This window comes from Alternaria arborescens (assembly GCF_004154835.1).
Source record: "Alternaria arborescens strain FERA 675 chromosome Unknown contig_6, whole genome shotgun sequence".
In the NCBI taxonomy this organism is placed as follows: domain Eukaryota; kingdom Fungi; phylum Ascomycota; class Dothideomycetes; order Pleosporales; family Pleosporaceae; genus Alternaria; species Alternaria arborescens.
Window position 1 is genome coordinate 422,833 of NW_021167861.1, and position 23,327 is coordinate 446,159.

General features: G+C 51.3%; 12 protein-coding genes across 12 annotated transcripts; 7 read left to right on the forward strand and 5 right to left on the reverse strand.

Moving 5' to 3' along the window:
* Positions 1 to 282: 282 nt before the first annotated feature.
* Positions 283 to 1,530, reverse strand: AA0111_g3350 (Protein arginine N-methyltransferase 2; the record flags this gene model as incomplete). Its single annotated transcript, XM_028649225.1, has 2 exons — positions 283 to 441; positions 496 to 1,530. The coding sequence occupies 2 exons, from the start codon at positions 1,528 to 1,530 to the stop codon at positions 283 to 285; spliced, it is 1,194 nt and encodes a 397-aa protein (XP_028508949.1).
* A 688-nt stretch (positions 1,531 to 2,218) lies between these two features.
* On the reverse strand, positions 2,219 to 5,273 carry AA0111_g3351 (hypothetical protein; the record flags this gene model as incomplete). Its single annotated transcript, XM_028649226.1, has 5 exons — positions 2,219 to 2,281; positions 2,338 to 3,279; positions 3,329 to 4,602; positions 4,771 to 5,140; positions 5,220 to 5,273. 5 exons carry the CDS (start codon positions 5,271 to 5,273, stop codon positions 2,219 to 2,221), a joined length of 2,703 nt encoding a protein of 900 aa, XP_028509012.1.
* A 992-nt stretch (positions 5,274 to 6,265) lies between these two features.
* Positions 6,266 to 7,357, reverse strand: AA0111_g3352 (hypothetical protein; the record flags this gene model as incomplete). The annotated part of the gene is made up of 1 exon (XM_028649227.1): positions 6,266 to 7,357. One exon carries the CDS (start codon positions 7,355 to 7,357, stop codon positions 6,266 to 6,268), a length of 1,092 nt encoding a protein of 363 aa, XP_028508947.1.
* Positions 7,358 to 8,240: 883 nt separating this feature from the next.
* Positions 8,241 to 8,966, reverse strand: AA0111_g3353 (hypothetical protein; the record flags this gene model as incomplete). Its single annotated transcript, XM_028649228.1, has 1 exon — positions 8,241 to 8,966. The coding sequence occupies one exon, from the start codon at positions 8,964 to 8,966 to the stop codon at positions 8,241 to 8,243; it is 726 nt and encodes a 241-aa protein (XP_028509011.1).
* A 607-nt stretch (positions 8,967 to 9,573) lies between these two features.
* On the reverse strand, positions 9,574 to 10,105 carry AA0111_g3354 (hypothetical protein; the record flags this gene model as incomplete). Its single annotated transcript, XM_028649229.1, has 3 exons — positions 9,574 to 9,830; positions 9,889 to 10,012; positions 10,067 to 10,105. 3 exons carry the CDS (start codon positions 10,103 to 10,105, stop codon positions 9,574 to 9,576), a joined length of 420 nt encoding a protein of 139 aa, XP_028509039.1.
* Positions 10,106 to 10,453: 348 nt separating this feature from the next.
* AA0111_g3355 (hypothetical protein) lies at positions 10,454 to 10,744 on the forward strand (the record flags this gene model as incomplete). Its single annotated transcript, XM_028649230.1, has 1 exon — positions 10,454 to 10,744. One exon carries the CDS (start codon positions 10,454 to 10,456, stop codon positions 10,742 to 10,744), a length of 291 nt encoding a protein of 96 aa, XP_028508944.1.
* A 942-nt stretch (positions 10,745 to 11,686) lies between these two features.
* Positions 11,687 to 12,220, forward strand: AA0111_g3356 (hypothetical protein; the record flags this gene model as incomplete). Its single annotated transcript, XM_028649231.1, has 1 exon — positions 11,687 to 12,220. The coding sequence occupies one exon, from the start codon at positions 11,687 to 11,689 to the stop codon at positions 12,218 to 12,220; it is 534 nt and encodes a 177-aa protein (XP_028508943.1).
* A 680-nt stretch (positions 12,221 to 12,900) lies between these two features.
* Positions 12,901 to 13,167, forward strand: AA0111_g3357 (hypothetical protein; the record flags this gene model as incomplete). Its single annotated transcript, XM_028649232.1, has 1 exon — positions 12,901 to 13,167. The coding sequence occupies one exon, from the start codon at positions 12,901 to 12,903 to the stop codon at positions 13,165 to 13,167; it is 267 nt and encodes an 88-aa protein (XP_028508942.1).
* Positions 13,168 to 13,658: 491 nt separating this feature from the next.
* AA0111_g3358 (hypothetical protein) lies at positions 13,659 to 15,482 on the forward strand (the record flags this gene model as incomplete). Its single annotated transcript, XM_028649233.1, has 2 exons — positions 13,659 to 15,318; positions 15,370 to 15,482. The coding sequence occupies 2 exons, from the start codon at positions 13,659 to 13,661 to the stop codon at positions 15,480 to 15,482; spliced, it is 1,773 nt and encodes a 590-aa protein (XP_028509016.1).
* A 559-nt stretch (positions 15,483 to 16,041) lies between these two features.
* AA0111_g3359 (hypothetical protein) lies at positions 16,042 to 16,951 on the forward strand (the record flags this gene model as incomplete). Its single annotated transcript, XM_028649234.1, has 3 exons — positions 16,042 to 16,386; positions 16,437 to 16,834; positions 16,885 to 16,951. The coding sequence occupies 3 exons, from the start codon at positions 16,042 to 16,044 to the stop codon at positions 16,949 to 16,951; spliced, it is 810 nt and encodes a 269-aa protein (XP_028509015.1).
* Positions 16,952 to 17,810: 859 nt separating this feature from the next.
* AA0111_g3360 (hypothetical protein) lies at positions 17,811 to 18,266 on the forward strand (the record flags this gene model as incomplete). The annotated part of the gene is made up of 1 exon (XM_028649236.1): positions 17,811 to 18,266. The coding sequence occupies one exon, from the start codon at positions 17,811 to 17,813 to the stop codon at positions 18,264 to 18,266; it is 456 nt and encodes a 151-aa protein (XP_028508714.1).
* Positions 18,267 to 19,267: 1,001 nt separating this feature from the next.
* AA0111_g3361 (hypothetical protein) lies at positions 19,268 to 21,310 on the forward strand (the record flags this gene model as incomplete). The annotated part of the gene is made up of 1 exon (XM_028649237.1): positions 19,268 to 21,310. The coding sequence occupies one exon, from the start codon at positions 19,268 to 19,270 to the stop codon at positions 21,308 to 21,310; it is 2,043 nt and encodes a 680-aa protein (XP_028508715.1).
* Positions 21,311 to 23,327: the final 2,017 nt, after the last annotated feature.

Genomic DNA, 23,327 nt, shown 5'->3' on the forward strand with positions numbered 1-23,327 from the left:
TACTGCGAATATAGGTCATAGCGTTTAAAGATGATTTATTCGTTCGACTTGGAATATCTGTTGTGGAGGTCAAGACTCGCCCTCTATGGCGGTCTGCCACGAAGTGTTTCTATAATATTTGATGATTTTCGATTGCTGTAGCTAGATTCTGCTAGCAAAAATAAATGCATAGATCGTCATTGCCACATTGTGAGAGTGACACTATTATCACTGGTGTCTCCTTGACGATCAGGCGTAACATCGCCAAGTAGTCAATGCTCTCCTCCTTCTTCGACGTCGCCGTCACTTGACGAAAGTGTTCACAGGCAACCTGTAAATGTCGATTGTCCAGTATGGCCTCCTGGTCCCTTCCCACTGATCACTTCCATGCAGACCAGATGGTACGTTGATCTCCTCCCATTCGGTATCGAAACCCGCCTCGTAGAGGTCCATCTCAGCAACCTGTCCTAACGTTAGAACAGTTCCCATCGAATATCCAACTGCGAAGCGACATACCTTTGTGTAAACGTCATAGCAAATCTGGCGATCAGCACCTAGTCCATTGTACCAACCAAACTTGCCATCCTTGGCCAGCAGCGCAACCACATATTCGGCGAAGAACTCCTTGAGCGCCTTGTAATCCTCAGCAAAAGTGTCGTAATAGATGGCATCTAGCACGACGCCCTGCTCTACCAGCTTAGGCAAGATATCTTGCCACCGGCCCTCGTGAATCTTGACATTGGGCTTGTCGTACCAGCCTTGCTCACGGAGACGCTGGTGTACCTGTGGATGCGCCTCGATGATGTGGTGCTCTGCAGGATCGTGCGTAAGAATAGCAGTATCCACGATACCCATTCCGTGGCCTACATTCATAGTACGGAGACCCTTCTTAGGGATCAGAGTCTCGGCATGGCGTTGCATAATTTGCGTTTCCCAGTCCATCATAACAGCGTTGTCGGATTCGTCAAGGAGAATGCCGGGTTTGTAGCGGAGTTGACTTCTAAGGTAGGCCTTGTTGTCAAGAGAGACATCGTCAAGAACCTTTTCCTCGACAACCTGTTCGATGGCTTTGGCGTCTTCTTCCGAGACCTTTTGCTTCTTGGCGGCAGGTTGCTCTGTGTCTTCTTCCTCATCGGCTTCTTCTTCTACATCATTGTCGCCCATGCCGAGCGCTTCTAGTCGAGCGAAGAGGATTTCAGCACGTACACCGGCTTCAACCATCATCTCGTAGATCTTCTTTTGGCCCAAGCGGAGAGCGATGCATCCTGGTGTCTCGTCCTCTTTGTTGAGATCATTCCAGATGGCGCCATTTTGAAGAAGTGTTTCTACCGTTTGAACCGCGGCATCACTGGCTTCTTTCCCATCCTCGGCCTTGCCACAAGCTGCAATTGCTGCGTGAAGTGGTGATGTTGATACTGTTGCTGTGGGGTCTTGCACGTTTGCCGATCCGTCCTTGAGCAGAATGTTCAACGCTGGCACATCGTGACGCTCCGCCGCCGAAATGATGCGCTTGGCGAGGAGGATATCTTCTTCTGTTGCTTGTTCAGTCATCTTGAAATGTGATTGAGTTGTTGTTGACATGTGTCGCAGAAACGACTGTGGGGTTGCGTAACTTTTTCTGCAGGGTTCACGATAAGATAAGCGAGTGCTAGTGCTTCACTGCAGCTACCTGATCGGGCATAGAGGGACATCTTGCGCAGCAAAAGGGAAAGACAGCAGATTAGAGAGTGATAGAAGGCGAAGAGTTCATTACTGATGACAATGACCTCACCACGTAAGAATACCTACTGCGTCACATCGTACTCTTTTATTGATGGTCTAACCAACTCGATTCCCACCATAAGATGCTACAGGCCAACACAACACAGCGAGAAACTCCTTTTCATGAGTCTATAGAGATAGACGTATGCGATTCAATCACCACCATTCCAAACACCTTGCTCCCATGCCATGCAAGCTATTCAAACTCTGGTCGTATCCAGCCGAAGGTGTCTTTGTCCGTCCTGGCAAGCCACTGGTATAGATAGTGACGCGAAACTGTCGATGCCGAAGCAAGATGCACAACAAAACCCTGCGCAGGATGTCCCTATGCAAAGCAGATGTATATATAGACATTAGAAGCGAATTAAAGGGCGATCGACGCGACAGAATAAATCTGATCCCCAACGGGAGGCGGCGCCTGCGTGCTATGTGCAAGTCAACCCGACGCCTTGGATGCAGTATAAGCCCACTATTGGGCTTACTTCATCATCTGTGAGATGTTGTTCCATTTTTGCTTGAGTGCTTCGTGCTCTTCGTTAATCTGAAGGGTTGGTTAGCCGTGCTCAACATAAGACCAACCGGGAGACTGGAACTTACTGTAGCCCATTGCATCTTGACATCAACCAATTCTTTCTCCATCTCGGCCATCGAGTCTTCCAGATTGCGGTTCTCGTTGTGAACAACGATGTTCTTTTGCATGACAGTCTCCATTTCGTTCTTCAGTCTTGCTTCGACCTCTGCGGGTTGGGTGTCGACGATCTTCTGAAGCTCTTCGACCTTTGTCTTCAACGTCTCGTTCTCGTCAGCGAGATTCTCATTTTCGACCTTGGTTTTAATGAGTTCAGAAGCGACCTGAACGTGCTCCATATCCGACTGCTCAGCGCGATGCTCCAATGATCGGACCTTCTGTTCCAGATGTGTGACTTTATCTTTCAGTCCGTGGAGCTCGGTCTCGCGATCCTTTTCTATGCGCTGCTGTTCTTTCCACTCTGCAGTGTACTGCTTGAGCATTTCTGGCGTGATCTTGACAGAAACGGCGTCTTTCACAAGAGTATCAGCACGATAGATCTCCTTGTCGATGCCAGCAGTCGAGCCAAAGAAGCCATTCTCAAGGATGGAATTAGCCGATGGAGCTTTGTCGATGTACACGTCAAACAATCGCTCCTTGAGGAATGTTGTCAGTGTCGACATGTCCTTCATACCCAGCAATGTTTCAGCGTTCTTTTGCATGAGCACAATACCGAACTTCAGGATCGCAGATTCAAGACCCTCGCTGAGTATGAGATCATAAATACGCAAGACGAGTTGTAGCGGGAACCGATATGCGAACAATGTAAGGAACCATTGAGTGGCGTAGAGTTGTGGCTTGACCTCTCTCCGGCGGAGGTGGCAGTAGAGAGCGGGTTCAAACTCTTCCAATAGGCGTTCAAACTGGTACAGATGCAGGTGAAGTCCAGCCATGTCGGCTACGAAAAGGTCGCGAAGGCCATACTTGTTCATCAGTGTCACAAAGAGACTAAACGCCTCTTCCTCGGGCATCTGCCAAAGTTAGTTACAGACGATGAGTATCAGGAAGATGGAAACTTACGTTGAAGAGCAGAGGCATAGCGATGAAGTTCATGCCTTGGGCGTAACCGACAGCATCGTCGTACAAAGCGTATGCTTTGCAGATACCGAAAAGACCGTCTTGTAGCCCAGCTGCCATGACGTACTTGGAGTAGCTCGTGCGCGCTCCCAGATCGCGCTTGATGACCTTCTCCAGTTTCGATATTGTGGCGGCGTTCTGTTTCTTTTCTGCCGCAAGCCTTGCTTGTGCCTTGATTGGATCTTCGTTTTCCGATGTGAGAGATGGCGAGCCCAATGGCGCGGTGGTACTAGCAGCTGTTGTGGCCGGACTCGAGTAGTCGGAGTGCACTGAAGACGAAGACGAAGCGACTGATTCCTTTCCGTTGCCAGTAGTGTTTCCCATGCTGAGGGTGCTCGTTCTGGCGCTGGCGCTGACGCTCATGTACTCTTTGTCTGTTCCACGAGCTACGAGTTCCCTGTACATGTTTTCCAGTTCTTCGCTTTTACTTTGCGCCAACACTTGCCAGATGACACCACGAATGACTTGAGGGATGCCACTTGCGATGGCGCGGTTCAATTCTTCGGAACTGGTGCGTGCAATTGCTGCTGGGCCTTCGTTGACCACTGACTGCCAAAGGTCCCAATCTACAGGCTCGGCAATGTCTCCCGCCGGACCAGCGGCGAATCCAGATGCTGTTCCTGGAGCCAACTTCGGGTTGATCGTAGGCTGTTTCACAAGAGCTGGAGGACTTCCTGGCTCTTCTCCAGATGTGGGCGGAGGGCTAGCAATGCCGAGCCCGATACCTGGCGATGCTAGCGCCACGGTTGGACTACCATCTATACCTGTCTCATCGCTGAGTGTTATGCCCGCTTCTTCCCTCATTCGCAGAATCTTGAAACGGTCTCGCAGGCTGCCCTGACTTGTTCTGTTTTTAGAGCCCATATCGCCCTCATCTTCGATCCTGCTCAAGGTGAGCTCTGGATTACTGCCGATAGTTGCAATAGAAGCCCCAGTATTCCGTCGCTCCGCAGTTGTCGTAGCCGCCGGTGGAGATTCAGGTTTCTTGCTAGAGCTGTTTCTTGACAGCCAAGCAAAAGGACCTGTGAGTTTTCTAGTCGTTGTTGGTGCTGGCGCTGGCGCGGGTTTCTCTTGTACAGCAGGTGGGGCGGGCGGCGGAGGGAATTTGACGGGCGACATTCTACCAGAGAGGCCTTGTAGTCCGCTCGCGGAATTTGTAGAATCTCGAGAATCTCGTGGTGGTAGCTTGGGGAGTATGCCGGCAGCTTTTGAGCCCTCTGTTAAGCGTCAGCTTCAGTTTTGCGATCAACATGCATTCACGCATGCAGACGCGTATGTAGGTGGGGCCAGTGAATGGGTGCAGATGGCTCCTGCTCTGGAAGCATGAACCAGCCTACACGCGCACATCGCATAGTTCTCCTTCCAAGCCCAGTAGGTGTACTCACCGCTGTCTAAAGACACGTCGTCCATGTCCGATGTGACTGACACTCTGTGCCCGGTAAGGAGTGGTGACTTGGCTGCCGGTGTGTCTTCGCTAGGCTTCTCGACAGCCTTTGGCTCAGGCTCATTGTCCGACTCGTCGCTTTCCTCTTCATCGTCTTCTTCCTCCTCGTCATCGTCATCGTCGTCATCATCGTCGTCGTCGCTCTCCTCTTTGGGTACTTTTGGCACTGCAGGAGCAGGCTCCGCTGGTTTGGCTGCTTGCACTGTTGAAGTCGAAGATTCTCGTTGTAGGAGGGACCGTGACCGTGACTGTGATCGTTCGGACTGTGAGTCTGGGCGAGGGGTAATCTCAGCTGCTTCTTCGAAACTGTCCTACACCGCCGCATACATATTAGCAAACTTGCACCGCAATGGCTGCCTGCATTTCCCACGGAACATGGGTATGGCTTACACTATCAGAGCCAGAACTGCCTGAGCTCGTGGGTCTTTCTGGTTTGTCCGCCATGTTTGCAAGGGTTGGCGGTGTAGGCTACTGAGGGTCGCGGGACGGTATCTTGAAAGGCAGGAGCAGTCGACGCGACGCGGGTTTTAGTCTGGGCAGGTGTACAAAATAGAGATTAAAAAGTAGTATCGTGCGGGTGTCAAGGAAGCAGTCGGGGGCGCAGCGGTGGTTGTTGGAGGTGATGGGGAATTAGGAGCGGGACAGCGACGTGGGTTGGTGAATTAGAGAAGTGGAGCACGACCCTGGCTGCGGCCTTGAACATCGGGGAAGCCACTGAGGAGCCCACAACGACACGTCCTACTTTGGACCCCCGCCCATGACCAGCAATTGGCCGGCATTGACGCTGAAGTCCGTAGCATCGCGGATGCTGATACTGCGCATGACGTCTGCATGCTGGTCGTGCGTATGCAGCCGCAAATTCCAGGCCAGCTGTTCACTTGCCCGCCATGGTTGCACAAACAGCCCACCATGGCCTGCAAAACATAAGGTTAATCTGAAACACGCACTAAGCCCGCCACTTGCTGGTCTTCCGCCCGCGCTGCGAATCCAGGCTTACATCGCCTATCACACCCCATCACCATTCGGCACTACTTTCGGTATCCGAGGCGATCGTCTTCGACTTCAAAAACAACAAAGACTTGGTTTGGGAAGTGGTCTTCAGGAGCCGCCAGGCCTACCGTCATTGTACAAGAAGCAAGGGATGCGCGACTTCTTTGTTCCTTCCTATTCAGCCAACAGTCAGACAAGCTCCTTCCTTCTGGGCAACGGCTGAGGGTCGGTTGCGTCATCTTCTTCCAGCGTCAGCATGAACGGGCGGGAAAAAGCAGATGCAGTCATGCGACTTGTAACGCAGGGGAGCTTGTTTGAACAAAAGTAATATGGACTAGAATTGCAAAGTCAAGGTATATACATGAACATCAAGAAGGTATCCCCAATCATAGTCTTCGAAATCTCTCCGCCATTATCCTCCAGTCATCCCCTTTCAAGAGCTGCATCTAGTTGTTGAGGCACTGAGAGTAGAAGTCGTTTTGTACGACGCACTTGGCAGTGCCCTCGCAGGTGGTAGGGCCGGTGTATCCAGCACCACCACACTGGTAGTAGAGCTTAGCAACGCCAGCAGTTCCGGAGGGAACAGCACCGGTAGGGGCGGCGATGCCAGATGAAGGGCGGAGGAGAGTGGCGAAGGTGGTAGGGGCAACAGGAGAAGCGCTGGGGATGGTAGCGTTCATCGAGGGGCGGGCGGGGGCGAGGGTAGGGAGAGCGGCGGAGCTGGTCTCGGCAACAGCAGCGACAGAGGAGACAGCGGCGAGGGTAGAGGTGGGCGCAGCGGCAGCAGAGGTAGGAGCTGCGACGGTCGAGTTGGCAGCAGGGGAAGATGGCTTAGCAGCACCGGCACCACCGCATGAAGCGACAGGGCCACCAGGAGCCTTGTAGGTGGTCACGTCGAAGCCGTTGTAGACGTTGGGGATGTAGATGTTGTCGTCCTCAGCCTTGTAGGCACCGGGAAGCTCAATGGTAGGTCCGCAAGCACCCTCCTTACCGGTACCAGTAATCTTGAGCTGCGCACAGGCAATGTAGAACTGCGCACCACCGACAGTCTGAGCGCCGTGAAGGGCCAACATCTCTGAACGGAGCAGGTACTCGCCGCTGGCAAGACCGGTAGGGAGAGCAAACTCGCGGGTCATGTTGTTGGCGCCCATGATCTCGTTCGCCCACTTTCCGTCAACGTTGTCAAGCTCGTCAATCTTGAACCATCCGGCACCGATACCAGTGGCCTGGGAAGCATCGTCAACGGGTCCGTAAAGCATGTGGGTGATGGGACCTGGGTGGCCGGACTGGTCCCACTGAACCTTGATGGTGTCACCCTCGTTGGCAGCAACGGTCTCAACACCGGAGGGGACCTTGGCACCATTGACGTTGCAGACAATGTCGTCGCTGGTTACGTCGGTGACGGGGCTGTTGGAAGGTGGCATCCGGATGCCGACCTGGTAACCAGGAGTAACATCGTTGACCCAGAGCTGATGCATGTTCTGGTGAGCCGAGACGGCGGAAAGGAGAGCGCTGGTGAAAATGGCCTTGGTGAACATCTTGAAGTTTGAAAGTGTTATGTTGGTGTGATATGTACAATGACTTGATTTGCAAAGGTATGCTAGTGATGCCTGATCACGAAAAATGAATGTAAGGTAAAGAGTGAAGGTGGTAGTAAAAACCGGAACGAATGTGTTCAAAGAAAGGACTGGCCCGTTGGAATGATGAAGTGTACATGGCAAGGACAACCGCACCTTATAAACTCATCCCATGCCGATCTTTTGCTTGACTTACGCGCCTGGAACAAGATTAATGGTTTCCGGAGATCAGGACGAACCGACTGGAATCCTCCTTGACAGCCGTTCACGCTATCCCAGTCGCTGGGAACGGTACGACATCGTCTTTACAGATGCCAAGGAGCGACACGCCAGCAATAAATCTAGATGAAGGACTAGTTTGCTCTTCTTAGGTATGGTCCGCGATGCTTGTTTATGCGACAGGTGCCATCCGAGATTGGGTGGACATGTTGGTGGAGAAATCAGGAAGCGAGCGTTTCCAAAGTGGCTGCTTTGGGTTAGCTATGCCGTTTCGTATGTGCACCCGCATGTTTCAAAACGTCTCTGGAAGCGGTTCGCTGGGAGCACGATCCTGCAGCGAGTCACTTCGAACTTCAAAAATTCGGTGTTGTCTCTTCCGAGCCTCGTAGATGTACTTGGAAGGCTTTTCAATATCCGGAAAAATTGGACAAGGCGACCCGGATGTGGAAGATGATAATTTGAGAACGGAGTCGAACGACATATGCTAGAAAAGGCGTATGAACCACGCGAACGGCTGATATTGCAAAACAAATCTATAATCTGCTGCCTTTTATGAGGCTGCACTCCATGACGCGCTGTCTCAGCGCCTGAAGTGGGGCGGCTTCAATGGGCGTAAAAGTCTTCCTCATGGTCCTCTTCTCGTAATGGTTGCAAAACCCGTAGGCGCTGGCACAGTGCGTCTTTCGCTTGACGTAGAAAGTCTGTCCATGCCCTTGCTCATGTCAGGCAGTGTTTGGCCTATCGGTTCCGTTGGGATCGGAGATTTTGTAGTAAGGGTGACATTACTCGTGGGTAAGGCAACGGTGTTTGTGGATATAGAGAGGCTTCCCTGAGGGGCTTCTCCGTCCATGAAGAGATGAATCTCCAGCACTGTAGGAGCCGGCGATGTGGTGTGAACGATGGATAAGAACCAGGCGCCAAGCAAGATTGAGGTGAACCATATCGTTACGAGAAAGAAGACAGCAAATAGTATACACGGCACAAGAATGCATTTCCGAGGCATTCGACTTCGTGCGGGAAGTGTGGTTGGGAAGCCTGGTCTAGCAGATCGTGCAAAGTGGGGATGGTTTGTGTCCTGGTAATCGGGCTTGACACGAGCTTCTTCCGCATTCTTTGACGATGGTCTGGTGCTTGAGTGACGGATCGAGGATGGCGACTCAGGCGTGGTGGGTTGGTAGTAGGGGTTATTTGATGTGCCGCATTGTGATGTCCCAGCAAGAGTGTCGTGTTGAGGAGTGAAAGGAATGACATGCGAAAGGAATGTAGAGCTATACGACGGAGCCGGTGAAAGCATGTCCTTCAGCGGAATTGACGACATGTCTACTGACGGTGCTCGCTTCTGAGCATCCATGGCAAAGGCAGATGACTCGATAATGTGTAAAGATGGTGAGAAAAAGGATCAGCCTCTCGATGCTTGTTACAAAGAATTGACGTGGAATTTGAGGGTATCAGCATTTCCTTTATGCAGATGAGAAAGACAGAGGCAATGCACATAGTGGAGCAGCGTGGCGGCCACGAACGAAGAGCTAGTTGTATCAACCTAAAGGAGTGATATGCAGATGTTTCATCGCTTTTGTTAGCTTGCGCGTTGTTTCTACTGCTAGGTAGAGCATTTTGATGAATGCAGTGGTGGTGAGAAGTAGCTTGGGAATCTGACGGGTTTGTGAAGCGCGGCCTTGTTGACGGACGATTGGGTCCGGCGCTTTCCTCGCGTGCAGGGTCTGGCCGCAGTGCCTTGCTGGCCGCACTGAGGGCAGGCTCAACAACTACAGGCATACTCAAAGGATATGAGAACTGCATGATTTATAGGCTCTCCAGACGTTCACTGTTATCCACGTATGTAAGATGTGCGCAAAGTGCGCCGTGTCTAGGCCTGCTTGAGGGTATCATACCACAACTCCAAAACTCCCAATGCATCAATAGTTCATATAAGCCCCGGGCTCAATCTTGCAGCATTCTCAAGCTTTCGCCTTGCCTTTTCCAGTTCCCGCAGGTCTTCCTCGCTTCTTCCCTGCTGTGGGTGCTGCTGGCTGTGCGCGAGCTGCTGGCTGACCGTCAGCCCGCCTGCCCTCAGCTGCTCTGATGTCCTCGAGCTCCCTCTCTAGCAGGCCTTGTAATTGCTCATTACGTCTTCCGAGGAGCAACACGTCGTCAGGGTTAATTGTGTTGCGACCGGCGTGCTTGGAGAAGACCTCGAGATCGCGGGCTGTGTTTGCTGGGTAACGTTAGCATTTTCGGGCTAAATGACATGTCAAGAGGCGGATCGATCTTACCGATTTGAGTGTATACAAGCTCAGTTAGGGCACCGATAAACTGTGGCGTTGCATTGAGATCGTTCTCCAACGACTTCTCGTCAACAAACTGGCCGATGGAGTACCACAGGGCTGACTTGAGTCGCTGTGGGTGTTGTCAGCACATGCTTATTGACAGCCTGGCACATGGGCTTCTGACCTCTTCGCGCTCTGCTTTGGCACCATCATCTGACGCCATGTCGCTCAATAAGTGCAGTCAGTCGCGTGTAGGCGTCAACTGGAGAAGTGACGCGACCAGACGCGTCTAGGGCGGGCCGATAGCGGGGCCTCGGTGATGAACGGGAAGGAAGTCACCGCCCAGGTTCTGCCACGCGACGGTCCACGCTTTGAGTGATTTATTATTGTTGCGCGCAATTACTTTCTTCACCGGCATCGCCTTCCACGCGCAAATACACACAAACACACCTACACACACACAATACTCGACATAGACGTTAGAAGCCTCTCCGACCACAGTTCCCACAAGCTCATAATCGCATCACCACAGGCACTCTACGATCGCAATCACCCACATCGCATACTCAAGATGGACTACATACTCGACAACGTGGGCGAGTGGAAGGACCGCCTGGTCAACAACTCCATCAAGTCCTTCGAAGAGATGACGGCTCAGCGTTGGGTCCGCATTATCGCTATCGTCGGCGCATACCTCCTCATACGGCCATACCTACTCAACGCCGCTGCCAAGAAGCAGAAACAACAGCTAGAGAAGGAAGCTGAAGATCTGGGCCTGGGCAAGAGCGAAGCACTAGACGCGAACGACTTCAGGGGTAGCGGCGTTCGGGTGAAGAAGGGAGAAGCGAAGAAGAAGGAGTAGTGGCTGCGTACGAGAAACGAACACGTGTGACATAGGAGATGGTAATACGATTGAATTTTGGACAAGAATAATGTTGGTGGAGAGTAATAGAAGGAGATGGCGGGCCATCTGGCGAGAGAATTTAGACATGCCGTTGCGCTACGCTTTCCTAAGGACCAGAGGCTCGACTCGGTGAAGGAATTCTTCTTCAAGAACGCGACTGGTGAGGGATTCTTCCCATACAGTATGGGTGAAGAGCTCAAGATACAATCGTAGTGCCCCCAAAGCATTTCATTCTGATACAAGCGAGAAGCTTGTGAACTAAGCCATTATATCCACAGCAAACTGTGAGCGCCACTAGCAAACCAGTGTTAACGTGGCAAAAGACAAGTAGAATAGTGTTGGTTCTTGTGAGTCTAGTGATAGCACCACAATCTTATGTTTGGTTTTATTGGTCCACATCTAGTATACAGTATGACATTGAGATACCCTACTAGCCTATCTGATTTGTATGTGCCTACTCAAGGTATGGTACCTGGAGCATGGTCCGTCCTTCTGTTGTGTTGTGGATGATGATACAAAACGGCTATATTCTATATGCCTAGGCACGCCATGACCTGTTTACTGATCGCTAGCAACATACGGATGAAAGGCTGTCGATCTGCGCCGAAAATGACCTCATAATGCAAGCGTTCAAAGTCTATGAGCCGCTAAGTGTCATACAATACGTGGATCTAGGAAAGAGGAACGCTTGTACTGAGCGATAACATGAGGAGATGGTTACTCGTGCGAAAGCGGGGAAACGGGAATACCGGTAGGCTGAAGTGGTATAAGTACAGACCAACACATCATGTCGACCCATCACGAGTACGTCCTGGTAACAACATTTAGTTTACTCTCGAATCTATCCTCCAAATCTAAACCTATCATATACTTTTCAGCTCGTTAATCTATACTTGAACGATGCCGCAATACATAATTCAACACCACTGTGAGCTCCAAACATCGCAGAAGGATGCCATCGCCATCGCCATCACAAAGCTGCACTGCCAAACATTCAATGCGCCCTCTATCTTCGTGAATGTTCATTTCCACCCTTCGCGACCTCACTACATCGCCGGCAAATTGCAAGAAACAAACTCTATCACTGGGATGCTGCGAACACGCGGACCAGAATACAGAGACAAGATGAATACGCTTGTGCTAGACCTCGCCGAAATATGGAACAAGGTGGTTAGGCCGAACTTCGCTAACGATAACGTTGATGGAAATGTGCCTGGACGATTGGATGACCCTACAGCGCTGCATCTTTGCGGTATCTCAGAGAGTATTGTTGCTGCCGCAGAGCAAGGATTCCTCCTACCTTCTGCAGGGCAAGACGACAAGTGGCTTGAGAAAAATTTGAAGGCTTTTGAGAAGAGGGCTGCAGATGGAGATGAAGCGATGAAAGCGCTTCTTGAAGAAATCAAGACGAAGGGTCTGGGAAGCGCTTCTTGAGGACACACAACGACATCACGAGGACACCATATCATCAAACCATCTCACAGTTGCTCGTTTCTGTCCGGTCATAGTTCTAATGCAATATATCACTGTAGTTCGCAATGCCTCCCACGATGCGACTCTCTTTTCCTACTGCAACAACAATGCAGAGTGATATAGACATTGTATATGCCGGACGGGTATCTAGACTCAATCGCGGAATCTGCGATTAAGGAGCTGTTCGCTCGTTGCATGTTCAACTCATAACCTTCACATATCCAGTGTGTTTGCGCACCCAACACCCCCTTCGACTATCTTCCACTCCACTAACTCAGCAGAACCGTCCGCTTGCTACTTGATCGCCTCGTGGCTTCTACATTCACAAACTGCCGCTTCACATCTCTTCTATACACAATCCAATTTACAACCCAACCACCATGTCTTCGCACACACATCTTGAGCCATTCCGATGCCAGCGGACGAAGGATACCGCAAGCAAGCTCAAGTAAAAGCACAAGATCTGATCCCTGTAAGCCACGAGAAGCCTGCATTAAAACTTGCTGTTGAGGCCGTGGTGGAAGGAATAAAATTGTATCGGAGCTACAAAGAGGAAAAGGAGGCTGGAGAAAAAAAGGAAAGGGGGAGAGAAAATCATAAAAGACATAGGAAGGACAGGCACATGGGAGAAAGTAGGAAATATGGGCATGGAGGTAGCCATGAATCGAGTGGTGAGCGCCGACATCGTCGTCATTGCTCTAAATCAAGACATGAAGAGCGTGGGAGACACCATCGTAGTCCACGAGATGATCGACATTCAAGATCACGACACAGACGCCGAGATGAAGAGCGTGGGAAGCACTACGAAAGATCCAGGTCTCAGGACCGACGCCCAAGATCCCGTCGACGATATGAGGACAATGGTGTTCTCGATCCCGTTGTCGAGAACTTGCCAAATGACAGTCTAGAGTATCAGACGACTGGCGGTGCCGGACTAGCAGAAACGTTGCTTCATGGGCATCGAAAGCCAGATACACTGTCGCCTAGAGGTGGAGAACGCCGGGGCAGTGTTGCGAGTGGCTACCAAACTTCATGGCGAGACTTGAAAGCAGAGCGAGAGAATGGCCTAGCATCTGGAAGTAGAGTTCCACCACCATATTCCTCAGCGCAAAGACCACCAGAAGGGCTTTCCTGGGTGCGATCTCATTCTCGTGGTCGCAGAGATACATCGCAGTCAGACCGGAAGAGGTCGCACACACCCCGCAGACCTCACCACAGAAAGTCCAGAGAGCGCTCAAGCTCTCATCGGCGTGATCTTGAACATAAAAAGCAGTCAGATATTCGTTCAGGCCGCGTTGGTGCGTCCTACTCTCTAACACGGCGACAAAGAGGACCAGACGGTACACCATTCGGAAGCTTACCTGAACGTAAAAGCAAAGATACTTTTGGAACCCATTTCATGAGCACTTATAGGCACATCAAAGCCGAGCATGAGGCTGGTTATCGAAGTAAAGGTAAGCTCGAGAAAGCGCTAGACGAGATGAGGAAGAAGAAGAGAGTCACAAAAGTCAGCAGTGATGCGCAAACGACTAGCCATAAGAGAGATAGGGAGAAGATACGAAAAAGTGAGCCAGAAAGAGTCAGGTGGGTTGAGAGATATCCTGAGAAACCCAGAGGCGATGAAGGGAAATCTAAGCCTGCTGAGACGGAGGCGTGGGAGCATCATCGGCGCGAAGAAGAGGAACACAAAAGAAGGAAAGATGATGATAGGAGGAGAGAAAAAGACGTTGACCAAACAAAGATTCGAAGTTTACCAGTCAAACCTCTCCAAAGTCATCAGATTCAACCGAAGCCCACGGTACCACGACAACCACAGTACCACAGTGACCAGACGACAGCCTCCGGTGAGACAAAGCCAAAGCCAAAGCTAAATTCAGAGCCGAATCCAAAACAATCTTACCGTAACCAAAGCGCAAGATCAAAGACTGTTGAACTACAAATCCCAGTAACTAATAGCCCCAAGCGCAACATTTCTACTCTACCACCAGTTCCGGAGATACGTCTCCAGCCTCCCACATCTGCTAGAGCTCCACGTCGTCAGCCGCATCCTGTTATCTACGAGTCATCACATCCCCCTACGAACCGTCCAGCTCCACCTGTTCCAGAACCATCTCATTGGCAACATTCACTTCCCCAACGGCCTCTGACCATCCGTGAGGAAACGCTTGAGCATGAGGTTTCATCACAACGAGAGCCGGCAGGTAGAGGTGTAGATGGTAAATCCGAGATTGGGTCAGCAGCGAGCTATTACGATCAAGCTCCACGTTCGCCGATGCCAGGAAGGTACGAAGAGGGCGACGAGACAGAATATGAAGAGGATGATCAACCAGAAAATTACAATGAAATGCCATACCCAGACACACCTTCATCACCTGTCATACCCCCATATTCGGATACGCTTCCTTCTGCAGTCGGGTCAGAGGATCCCTCAGTTTCGTCTTCACCAGTCATGTCCCATACACCACGAGCTGCATCGCCTTCCCCTCGATCCACGTCCGTATCCTTGCAGAGTATCCAGATGCCGACTCCTCAGCAATCGGTACCTCCCACTCCACCACTGCCATCACCACCACCTCCTCCCCCTCCTCATCCAGCCTCTCCACTACCTGCAGTGCGGCCACCCAACAATACTAGGATGGCTGCTCTGTTCTGTGAAATTAACGGGGGTAGGTTCGAATTGCGCAAAGTAGCGGACTCGGAAAAAAGACATCGTAATAACAACCCGACATCCGGCAGGGTAGTGTATGAAGAGACGGCACACAGTCACGATGTAGAGGAACGTGAGCGAGTTCAAGCTAGGGAAGCGAACAACCAATCTCCATCTCGAGGAAACAGTGCATGGAGCACTCGCATCTCTATGGACGACGAAGACGATATACAACCAGTACCCAATAGAGCGTTCCAAAACAACTTGGCGAAAGCTCTCCAGGCGAGGAGATCGGGCTCAGGTACTGACACTTCTACAAGGGGACCTCGAAGAGGTTCTGAGGATAGTTCACTAACTGCAGGCTCTAGAAGGTCGATGATTGCCAACGTTTCTGGGAAATTGCGAGACGATAGTACGTTGATGTATCCTTACGTGTGGTAGGCTCATACTAACGCGGTAGTAGATGCACTTGTTCAGCGGCTTTCCGAATCGGAAAGCGACGAGGATCTTATCTTTACTTTGGCGGCACATATTGCGCAGCCAGGTTGGAGCTTTGATGATCTGATGAAGGATTGACGGTGATGAAAGCGAAATGAGATGAAACAAGCTGAAATGCCCCGGTGCTGATATCAAATAGCACAGGCAATGTCTGTAAATAGTTGAATTTTCCTCTTCAAACGCGAGACGTGTCGTGCATCTGTGCAAGTGCATCTAGACTCGCGCGCGTCTACTTTACAACGCGTTGGTTGGCAGAGAAGTGAACGCGTGTACATCGGGCCTGCCAGAGTGAATGGTGTTTACGAACGGTTGGTCCAGGCTTCCCAATTTCGCGGCAGAGCTCTGGACCGCCAAGCTCGTGCAAAGGACACCCGGTTGTTAGTCTTCATCCCTATTCCTCGTATTATTAGCTGTCTCGACTTGGGAGCTTCCTTGCATTCTTCGCCGAGGGTTCAGTTTACACTTCTGCCACTCATTCACGATTGTTAGTGGTTGCCTCTGACGTTGAGCTGCATCCCCCACATTACTTCAACGTCGCCCCAATTGGACCCTGTGGCATCATCAGGCAGAAGAGCGCAAGCATACCGCCCGCAGCTTTCGCAGTTCAACACCACACCTTTCCCCACACACAACCACAATGCGCTTCTCATCAGGCATTCTTCTCGCTCTCCCAGCGCTTGCTGTCGCTGAGGAGCAGGTTCCTCTCCTCGACAAGGTGAAGGGCTTCTTCAACAAGGCGACTGCTGCCGTCTCCGCATCCATCCCCTCCATGCCATCGGCGCCCGTTGACACAGCAACAAGCAAGGCAGCATCCAATGCCGCCGCAGCAATCCAGTACCCGATCACCCTAGAGAACTGGAAGGAGGTCCTGACGGTTGATCCTACTGCCAGCCCTCCTACCACCCAGGATTGGCTTATCTTCACCACTGGTGGCAACACCACCTGCTTCGGTCTGTGTGGAAACGCAACCAAGGCATGGAACGTACGTGTAGCAGGCGAACATGTGGATGGCATACACTGACACCGACTCAGGCTTCTCTCCCCATCATGGCCGCAAAGACCAATGCGCCCAAGTTCGCTTACCTTGACTGCGAAGCCGAGCCCATTCTCTGCAACGCATGGTCCGTCGGCGCACCAGCGCTCTACTACTTCCAGGTTCCTAAGCCCATGGCCGACCAGTCTGCGCCCGTTCCTACCGTTCGCTACCAGCCTTTGAACCGCACAAGCACCACCACCGAGACCTTCAAGAAGCTGATCGTCGACAACGACATTGAGAAGGTCACCCCTTACGAGGGCCCCTTCCACCCCTTCAACGGTGCGCTCCAGCAGTACAACCTTGCCATTCCGTACGGATACGTTACCTGGGGATTCTCCAAGATGCCCTCGTGGATGCCTATGATCATCATCTCTTTCCTCAGCAGGTCTTTCATGTAAGTCAAACCACTCCATAGACAGAATCCACATACTGATCATATTGTAGGAGCAAGCGTATGGCGGGACCAACTCCCGCGGAGGCACGCGCGGCGAACGCACAACCCGCTCGGTAGATTAGCATACTCCGGCCTCGTGCTGACTAGAACATTTGAGAAGAAGAAGGGGAAGGTCGTCCACGGTTCTGTATCGCTCACACCAGAGCGATGCAACATATACGATCCTGTAATTGGATTTGTCCTGGAGTGGAATGTAGACGTCTTCAGAGAGTGAGATTGGAGATTTACATGTGTGTAAGACAGAATAATGTAGCTCAGATACCTTTGATGGCGTTCAATGCAATGCAATGCGTTCAGTCATATCATATTCCACCTTGACTGTTTCCAGAGTGAAGGGTCGAAAGACCTCATGGTCGGCCAGCAGCTGCCAAGATGCGACCGCGCTACCGGGCCATGCGCTAAGAATCTCTTGAACTCCGCAACCCCAATTCCACATCACATTATAGCAATCATGGTGCACATACTGAAGCGCATGCGCAAACTACACGAGGCAAGTAGTTGGTTTCCGAAAGCATTGTCTGCTTTCCGCGCATAGCTAACAACTATTACAGAAGGTACGTGCAACCGGCCACCCACAAGCACCTCCGAAAGTTTCGCTGGAGAAGTTGATCGCACCGGATCTGTTCTCAAGTTCGTGAAGAACACACGACGCTGACTGTACCGACAACAGTTATTATGGATACGATGTGGGCCAGGCGCACTTATATTGCCAAAAGAGGTGTCGAAGATCAGTATGGAGTTCAACACAAAGCTTTACGGAGGACATAGAGGGGCAAGGTACGCCTATATTTTTCTTCTATACTGGCTGCGAAGGAAGAGAGAAAAGCCGTGTTCCTGGCGGAGACCATCTTGTCAGGCTGGCGATAGTACTCGATGATAGAGTGTGCTCACTACGAACAGGAAATTCTGGCGCAATATGCTGCCCCGGATGAAATACCGTAACCCATCTATCCCGATCGAAATAGCACGACACAACGATCCCGACGGCCCCTCACTCCTTCACGTTCACACAAGCAAAACCCAACCCGCGACTGGCTCCACAAATTCGCCCACAGCCCAACAGTCAGACTCCTCACCACCGTCCGGCACGCCGAACCCACGCAATACTCTCGTGCCTGATACCTCGAAGCCCACATATACAATTGACATCAGAGATCAGTCAGAAAGCGAGATCTTGGAGGCACTAGTACAGAAGACGGGCGCGCAGCAGCTCGAGCCAACCGAACAAGAGCTGGCTGAGATGAAAGAGATCGAAGAGTTTAAGGAGCGGTCTGAGGCGGACAGAGTGCAGGTTAGGGAGAGGTTATTGAAGGAGCGGAGAGAGGCTGAGCTGCTCAAGTTGGCGAGGGGAGAGGTACCGGCTACAAACTAAGCGTGGTCTGTGTATGAGAAACATGTGGAAAGACTATATGGACTTTCACTAGTACTTGGACTATTATGCAGCGGCTTCGAAGCTGAGATTCTGTAACATATGTACATTGAATGACATGCATACGACATCAACACGAGACTACGTCTAGCGATCAAGTCTCTGTGCTCGTTTACAACTCGAACCAATAGTTTTCAATTCGCGATAACAGTCAGACCCGCATTTGCGTCTAACACTCTCTTGCAGACTAAGTGCATGCACATGACTTCGCGAACGATGCAGCTACTTGTAAACGCGTGAACGCGTTCGTCGCGCTTTCATAGCGACCCGTGTGCGAGGTGGTCAAGCATCAAAGGGCATGCATCTACCAGCGCAGTGAAGCCGCGCAGTTGCAATAACTGTCATTTGCACGAAAAGGCATGTAGCCGACTGGGTTAGTCCCAAGCATCAATGGCCGACGGCCTAGCAAAAGGGAAACGGAATCAGTCTGCCTGACAGACAACCATACACCGAGCTCAAACCCCGTGAAGGGTGAGCTCAGGCTGCCGGAAGCTGCCAAAGTTGTTCTCCGCCACCTGTCGTCCGAAACGCTCTACAAAAGAAAAAGAGTTCCATGGTGGACGAACTGTCAGAATCTCAACCATCACACCCCCCGAAGGACGTGGACGGGAGACGCTGACACAGGTCGTTGTGGTGAGAGAGATGGGTGAGGGCGACGAACTTTTTTTATGTCTCTCGGCTGATTGTCGGCACGCTAGCAAACTAGTGGCTTGGCGGAAAGATGGACGGAGGTGCGATGTTGCCCGCAGGTCGTGCACGAGTAGGCACCGAACACTGAACTTCACCTTTTGGGAAAGGCTAGACGTGCTTTCACTCTTCGCGACGACTGCTTCTTTGGGCTGCTCAAAGGCGCACTGAAACCCAGGGACTACCGGCGCCACCAGCTCTTATTCGAACTCACATCGTCTTCACGTTGCGACATCGACACCACAACCGCATCAATCATGGCGGATCTATCCATCGATGAGGCGAACAAGATTCGTCTGTCTATGGGTCTCTCCGCTCTTCCCGGTGGAAGTACCCCCGCTGCGCCCGCATCGTCATCAGGTCTCGATTTCAAGGCAGCGCAAAATGGCGACGACTCGGACGAAGAGCCTGCGAGCACTATCGAGACGCGTGAGGCTGCCGCTTCGGATAATTGGAAAAAGCTAGAAGAGGAGAGACTGGCTAAGATAAGACGCGAGGAGCGCGCCGCCGCCATCAAGAAGGAGCGCGAAAAGGCGGCGCGCTTTGCGAAGCTTGAGGGCAAGGGGCTGGCAGATGAAGCTGATGTCGACGACGACTTGGCATGGTTGAAGAGCAGCAAGAAGCGCCAGAAGAAGATCGCCAAGGAAGAACAGATGCGTAAGGAGCTTGAAGAGCGCGAGCGCCAGGCACTCGAGGCCATGCAGTATACCGATAAAGACCTTGCGGGTGTCAAAGTCGGACACGAGGTCGATCAGTTTGACGATGAGGACCAGATTCTTGTCCTCAAAGACACCGCAGTCGATGGAGAAGAAGATGACGAGCTAGAGGCGGTTTCGCTGAGAGAAAAGGAGCGACTACAAGAGCGACTCGATTCGAAAAAGCGGAAGCGCGCATACGATCCCAACGACATGGATGAATCAGGTCAAAAGTCGATACTGGCACAATACGACGAAGAGATTGAGGGCAAGAAGGGCAAGGCTTTCACACTGGACGGCAAGGGCAGAACTGTTGAAGACGTACAAGCAGAGGTTGCGGGTGCTTCAAAGCCAAAGAAGGTTGCTATCAGTCTAGACATACTCAAAGAAGATGCGCCTACCAACGACTACATGGATATTTCAGAAGTCAAGATGAAGAAGCCCAAGAAGAAGAAGAGCAAGAAGTCCAAGAGAGAACGCGTCGAAGACGAAGACGAACTAGCAGCTATGGCCACGGAAGAACCTGCAGCTGGCGACGACATGGATCTTGACGGCGGTGAAGTTTCAGCACCACAACAGAAGAAAAAGAAGGTCTTTGACGAGTCTTTCGTGGATGACGATGACCTTCAAGCAAATCTCGCAGCACAGCGGCAGAAAGCCCTCAAGAAGCGCAAGAAGATGCGACCAGAAGACCTTGCACGGCAAATGCGTGAGGAAGCATCTACACCTCAGCCAGACGTTATGGAGTCTACTGAAGACGGCGACGGTGCCCTTGTCATCGACGAAACGACCGAGTTCGTACAAAACCTAGGTGCCGCTGGAGACGCCGACGAAGAGGAGGCCCGCCGGAAGCGTAGGAAGTCAAGCCACATTTCGGAGGGCACCAAGTCTACGGGCGATATCCCCGTTGCTGATGAGGACGGCGATATCGACATGGGACAATCATACGCCGAAGCAGCCGAAGCGGAAGAGGCCCGCAACCGCAGCGTTTCTCGCGCTAGGTCCACTGAGATTACTGAGACGGGTCTTGAGGCTGAGAAGACTGTCGATCAAGGTCTGGGTGCCACACTTGCCCTGCTCAAGCAACGAGGCCTGGTCACACAGACCGACGCCGGAGACAAAAACGCCATGTACCGTGACCGCCAGAAGTTCCTTGCCGATAAGCTCAAGGCCGAAGCCGATGCAGAACGCCAACGTAAGATTGCTCGTGAACGCGAACGAGGCTCCGCTCGCTGGAACAACATGACCCCCCGCGAACGTGAAGAGTGGGCACGCAAGAACAACACAAGCGCCGACATGGTTGAGAGCCGCCGTCTTGCTGAGCTCTTTAACAAGGAGTACACACCCAATATCGAACTCAAATATGTCGATGAACACGGCCGACATATGAACCAGAAAGAAGCGTTCAAGCAGCTCAGTCACCAGTTCCACGGCAAAGGCAGCGGAAACACGAAGACGAAGAAGCAACTTGATAAAATTGCTGCTGAAAACAAGAGGATGGCTGAAAGTTCGCTCGAAGCTAGCCGGAGTGGAGGTGGTGGATTGGGCAATGCTTTCGATGACCAGGCGAAGAAGAAGGGTACTGCTGGTGTTCGTCTGCAGTAGACTCCAGGTGCTCAATTCCTCAAGGGCATATCCGTCGCCAACATTGCGAACGGCTATCGGCAGTTAATGCAAGGTTCCCCAAGGTGTGTCGCGGACATGAAAGGTCAGTAAGCTCCTGAAGCTGTACATTAGAAACTTTGTCATTAATGCAAATCTTTCAAATAGAACGTCCTCGACCGGCAGTGATGATGGTATGCTACCCCTTAGATGTGCAACTTACTGACATAGAGATACTAATTGGTCTGATCTTGTCGTTGACATATTTTTCTTCTTCCTATATGAGGGTACCGCACGTATCGGTACCTTCACCGCAAGGTAAAGTCTACGATTTGTAATTGTCACTGGTGTAAGTTTGTCTCTGCGAGACTATGGGCACACTAACATCTCGCGTTTCCTGCCATCTGAGGCACTGTAGCTACAGCTTTGACTTTGACAAAAGCCAAATTCCTATCAGCTAAACGCTATGGCAAGGGACATGCAAAGAAAAGACGTGTTTTCTATCATGATGTATGAACTCATTGGCACTACACTGCCATGCTCTTGGCATTGAGGCCCTACACCACATCTTCTAGTCTCTGAATTTAGGAACGACTAGAAATGTTTCGATAGCACAAGGAAGATAGGTGTGTTATTCATTGTTTTCTATTGACGGCGGCGGCCGGTCATGAGAATGATCGTTTCGTTTTCCTGCTACATGAAGTAAAGAACGGGCTTTACTCAAACTTGGTTTCCAACGTACCAAGTCATCAACGACATCTGCCAGAGACTTCATGTAATCAGGCATGATCAAAGGGTCGTCCATGCTTTCTCTGGTATCTGAGGCTAGCTGGAGTAAAGCAAAGAGTTTATCCCGAGGATCCGAAGCGCAAAAATGAGACGTAAATGTGAGTAGAAAGTCGATGTCCAAGGCCGAAAACCTTTTGTCCATGTCGATAAGCGCGTACCACGAGCGACATGCTTTGCCAACGGATAGAAGACCGTAACCCGGCAAGATCATCCTAGTATGCATTGTATCTTTCCAATGAATTGTACTGTCGCCGACCCTGAATCGGACCTTGCGTCCACCTTCCTCACTTCTCGGAGCCAAGAAGACCTCTTGTACAATCCATATGCGACTGTACCATGGTCTACTCAAAAGATTGTTGTGGCTGATCCATAGTGCCTTTTTATACCGGTCAGGCGAGGCCTCATCCTCTATTTCCTCGTTGAAATCGAGCGCGAATTGGATGAGTTCTTTGTCTTGTGCTACATCATCCCATAGCGAGTGGGGGCTCTGAAAAAAGATCCTCGTAAAGGTTGTCTGCTCTTTCGCCATCGAGACTGTTTATCAGAGGATGTAGGTGTGCCGTCCATAGTCTTAAGAGAAATCGACTGTATTTATCGGCCGGTCCTAGCCACACCAACACTGATTCAGCCAACGAGTAGATCTTTCCCATTAACTGAACTTGGTGCGTCTTTTCCCTCGCATCTTGTTGATTGATACACAAAGCGTCAATCCATGGATACTGTTTGGTGTCATCTCGCAAGGCCATCAACGCAGCATAGAGATTGCGCGTGATTCGAAATGGCGCGCTGATTGGTTCATCATGTGTGTCAAACGAAGTTGTCGATGGGCCATATAACAGGATCTCAATGGTATCTTCCATATCCCCCCAACAGTACGATAGCGCAACGTATGGTATACGAGTACTATTCTTCTCGTTGATGCTGGTATATACCAGTTCGCAGGCTATAGGGTCATTTCCAGATCCGGGCAGCAAGATGATGCATCGTATCTCTCTCAAATCAGGATTCAATGGTAGAAAGACGCTATTGTGGTTCGTTACGCCGAGGGAAGGCAGGTATGAGCGCTCTGCAGTCTTCGACGAGGACATTGAGAGTTGAGCACCGATTTCATGGGAGGCAGAGTAGAAAGAGAAGGGAATTTGTAGTGGGTGAGAAAGTAGTGCTCGATGCTGTGGTTGGTTGTGTTAGGTGTCTTTGTCTCCCCGTGCTGCGCGCCCCCTGTACCGTTGAG